The sequence below is a fragment of the Glossina fuscipes genome, unplaced genomic scaffold, assembly GCF_014805625.2.
Source record: "Glossina fuscipes isolate IAEA_lab_2018 unplaced genomic scaffold, Yale_Gfus_2 0, whole genome shotgun sequence".
In the NCBI taxonomy this organism is placed as follows: domain Eukaryota; kingdom Metazoa; phylum Arthropoda; class Insecta; order Diptera; family Glossinidae; genus Glossina; species Glossina fuscipes.
In genome coordinates, this window is record NW_023998414.1 from 28,708,662 (window position 1) to 28,713,571 (window position 4,910).

Sequence of the window (4,910 nt, forward strand, 5' to 3'; positions counted from 1 at the left end):
CAAAATAGAAAGCAAAATTTGATACAATTAGGCTCCTCGTAGAGTCAAAGCATTGCAAATACAAACACTATGTCCTTTCAATTGCAAGCAAACCAAACGGTTAGTTCGAATGCTTCTACACATATTCACATTTCCGTATGAATTTATGCTCTCACTCGATCACTATATATCATCATATATCGTAAGCGTTAAAAGTGTGTTTTCTGGTATTTAATACAAAGGCATACGATTGCAAAATTTTCTATTGATTGTGTTCGGTGAGCGAATGAAATATGTATAGAATTTTGTAAACTGCTTCAAATACATGACTTGCTTGACTAATTGATATAATTACTGGAAAAAACTTATTAACTATGAATAATAATCAATTAGACTCTCGTATAAAATTTGAGAATATATGAATAATATTAAGCCGTAAACAATTTTTTTTTGAATACTTAACCCTTGTCGGACCACGTTGCACCCTTGAAATTCATATCAACTTTGAACTTGAAGGATTCACAATATAAAAAAAAGAACATTTGTAAATTTACGGGTAGTCATGGTATCAAATTTTTCATTTTCGTGATATGTATATTATTATATCACGTGGTCACTTACACTCACTTATAAAAATCATGGGAATAATCATAATCATTATTTTTATTTAGAAGCTACGTATGGTATCAATGCAATAAATTATAGATTCATCCAGGTCCATGCAGTTTTTCGATTTCGTATTATTTTAAAATATAAGAACAAATTTATTTATTTTATGCGAATTCTGTGAAAACTTTGTAAAGATATTATTAAATGTAATTTGGTTGTCAAACAGCGTCCACAATATCTCGACGCATCTCTCTGCCCAATTTTTGCATTGAGAGATTTTTTTTCTGACTATCAGCCTGTGAAAGACATCTAGGCATGACCCGAATAGAATTATTGTTGTTGTTTGCTCTCCGTTCTTTTAATGTAAACATAGCCTTAGCATAGAAAAGCATAGAAAAATTATCTATCTCATGACACTTGTCATCGTATAAAACCGTTAATTTCGCAAAAATATTCTTAAGACAACATAGGCTGCACTCAAATTGATCAATCGATAGCTCGCTACTGCGAACTTTTTTAAACTTTGCATTTTCTTACATTTGATTGTGTTGCTTAGTGCTTAGTATTATATCCAAGAAGAAGAACTTAAGAGAAACATCTTATTACAGTAGTTCTTTCAAAGGTTGATTTTACCAAAGAAATCTTAACGATCTACTCGAAATGACAAATAAAATCATTGCAGTGAACCAGGACCCAACTTTAAATACCTTACACCTTATACTTCGCTTAATACGTTTGTTCATATGACAAGTTTTCAAAATAATGCTTTATATGGGAAATGGTCGGAAAAGTGCTGCGATCCGAATAATTTTCAATAGCACTCGTCCTTGGGCCAAAAGAGATCGCTGTATCAAATTTCATCAAAATATCTGAAAAATTGTTACCTGCAGGTTAAGCATAAGAATACAAAACTGATAGACGGACAGAAAAGTTTAGATCGGTATAATAAAAGGTGGGTCTATCTCGAACCTGAACTCAACTACACTTGTCACTACAAGTCATGTAAGGTATAAAATTATATTAAAGCTCATTAAGGATATCTCTCTGTGATGAGTGTTATAAATAATTAAATTTATTATGAATTAAATCCGCATAAAATGATTCATAGGTTCATCTTCTTCGTAAAATATAATCTGCGACATATTTCAGTCATTTTTACCTATCAATAGCTAGCAGTTTACACTAGTGTAGCTTACGTATATGAAAAGAAAATTTACGCTTAAAAGTGAAATAAATAAATCAATGAACAAATTAAAGAAATACTTTTCCTCTGAGAATAATATATGGCAACACTTCCTGCCTATGTCCTTTGTAGGGGAACAACGTTCGATTGCTATTAGATGTTAAGTCAGTGTGTATGGAAATGAAGAGTAAAATTTTGATTTTAATATTCAAGCAAAGATTTTTAATCAGCTGAAGGAAAGCTTTATGGAAATTGTTGACTTGCAAGACGGTAAACTGGACTTAGCTACCTACCCCTTCTTCTTCCTCCATTTGTCACTTCAATGTTAAAAGTGTTATAAAAGAAAACACAAATTATAGCGTGGTATAGGGTTATCTATACGAGAGTAACATAAATAAACAAAACGCCTAAGTGAGATTTTTTTTTTTTTTTGCTTTATATTGCTTCAGCAAACACTTTCACTTATGGTCTTCACTCGGTGTATAGTTTATGTCTTTTGTTCTGTGTTTGCGATGCGTTTTAATATTCTTTCGAAATATATAGCGAAATATAATTAGAAAGCACTATCTTCAAATGCAACGTGCGGACGGAACAATGACATTTCTTGACATTTTGTTGTTCGTATGAAAAATCGCGGATTGCGTTCAATGTCCGTACAATAATAGCTTCTCCAACTCAGACTCTCTCTTTGTTTGCGGTGTATGGAAGGAACGCTTCACAATCCCGCAAAGTGAATATAATTTCATATAAGTTTAAGGGATCAGAAAATCAAATCCTTTTTTTTTTTTTTTGTGTTGTTGGTTTAATAATCAGTAACGACGTAAAAAGACAAGTGTGAGCGTAATTCTTGAAACATACCTTCTTGGCATACCTACGCGGGCACTTGAAACTTGAAATGCGCTATATTTTCTAATCAAAATTTGTCCTTTCTTCATGCCGCCACATATACGGGGGCTCTCATGAAAGCAAATCCTATGGCGACAAAGTTTAATTTTGACAAGTAAATTAATTTTGCTAAAGTTAGACTAGGTTAAGGGTTAACTATTCTCCCATGTGAGGGCTTTCATGAAAATTATGCATTTATATAGAAATAAGGTATAATTTGTGGTATTTTATTAAGAAAATGATTGAATGACTGATTGTATTGGACGAAGTAGCGTAGCGTCCAGCTTGCCTGATTATCACATTCATACTTCTTCTTATTAAGAACAGAGTCCCCTTTTTTGGTCGAAAATTGAACTTTTCCAGTTAAACATTTGCCAATCGAGCAAAAATCGATATATTTAAAAAATCGATTTGCAACGACCAGAAGGAAGCTTCAAAAACTCCACAAAGACATATTGAAAAGTCTTCGCAGTTTCGAGCTTCTTATTGTAGCGTGCATATTCCAAATGAGGCTAAAGTGTCATGCGGATCATGTGTCTCCGCTATTTCGTGACAGCTTGCGTGCCGGTCTGCGAGGTGCAAAATGGACAACGCAATTTCCAATGGAAGATGTACATTTAACCAACTCATCAACCAATCGGTCTGATTCACTCCACCGATAAGAGCATGAAAAGAATTTATCTAAACGTAATAGCGAAAGGAATTTGCAATAAACTGTGTGTGAGAATATGTCTTGTTTATAAAATGTAAGCCAAATTTTCGAGAAAAATCATAGATTAATTTTAATTTATTTTAAGTTTTTATGTTTATGTACAAGCACTCTATACCATTCCACTCATTTGTTGGCGTCTAAGCTTCTATTGCCTTAGAAACATGTCCAAAATAGGTAAAGAGTATGTTATTGAAATCTGCAAATCTTTGACACTTTGTCAGATATCAACCTAATAGTAAAGAAATCAGACCCGACTTTGTACCGTACGGCTTAAAAATGATAAAAGAAATAAAAAATGTTGAGCATTTCTTATTTGTATATCCAAAGCAATGTCCTAGAAATGCTTGTGAAAAAAATTCCGCTCAATATTTCTACCTCGTCCGCAATTGCTTTTTCCCTCGAAACCCCAATATTCTTCTCCTTTCTCTATATATATATATATATATATATATATTGATTTTTTAGAGAGAAACAAAAGAAGAAAATCATAAAATATATATATATATATATATATATAATATGTTTTATAAGATATCTCGAGGTCCCGGTCAAAAGGTGGAAAACACCAAATTAAAATTTCATTCATTTCTCGTTAACATTGATCGTCGGGACTAAGGCTCATTACAATGTGCCTCGTCAGATAAACGAAAAGAAAAATATCTCGATCTGTGTTTTTCAAAAAACAAAAAAAAAAATTCGTTTTACTACGATTTGCTTAAAAAGTGTTCACTTCTCCCATATCCCTTGTAGTTCGATTCAAGTCACACGGACACGAGAGGCCCATGTTACTATAAACCAATTGCATAGATACGAACAACAGCGAGGACATGAATGAGAGCGGAAGAGACTTCGAATTGAGATAGGAATGAAATGCGAAATGCGAATGTTTTTTAACTCAAAACTTGAATGCAAAAAATATTGACATTCTTCAAATTTTCAAAAGTTAGGAAATTAAGAAAGCAAAGCAATTTGTACCAATATTAGATTAGATTAGTTTAGTCTTTCATGGTAAAATTTTGATGGAAATTTTTCATTTGTAATGCGGGTCTAATGTATTGCATTAACATTCTTCGCCTTTTTGTACACGTTTATAGGTGCCAAAGATGATGATGGTAACAGTATTAAAAGCGGCTCGACCAATGACATGAGTAGTCTTAGTAAAAAGCAACGTAAAGCGCGCACCGCCTTCACGGATCATCAATTGCAAACGTTGGAGAAATCATTTGAACGGCAAAAATATTTGAGTGTCCAAGAGCGTCAAGAGTTGGCACACAAATTGGATTTGAGCGATTGTCAAGTTAAAACTTGGTATCAGAACAGACGGTGAGTAAATAAATAGCTAAACGAGAATTATTAAGAAAACTGAAAAAGAAAAAACCCTATTAAGAAAATTATATTTATCGTATTTATTGTAGGCGTGTCATTCGTTCGATATTTTAAATGAATTGAGGAAACATCATATTTGTGTCATGTTTTAATTGAATGCATTGTTTTAATAGATTGTCAGCAAATGCAACGTCCTTGGTGAAGAGGGGGGGGGGG

The 4,910-nt window shown here is 32.8% G+C and overlaps 1 protein-coding gene across 1 annotated transcript in view; it reads left to right on the forward strand.

The window, feature by feature from the left end:
• Positions 1 to 4,910, forward strand: part of LOC119641739 (homeobox protein B-H1-like) — a 14,627-nt gene that overhangs the window by 5,887 nt on the left and 3,830 nt on the right. Inside the window, 1 exon segment of the mRNA XM_038040564.1 lies at positions 4,463 to 4,691. Coding sequence (XP_037896492.1) covers positions 4,463 to 4,691 — 229 coding nt within the window.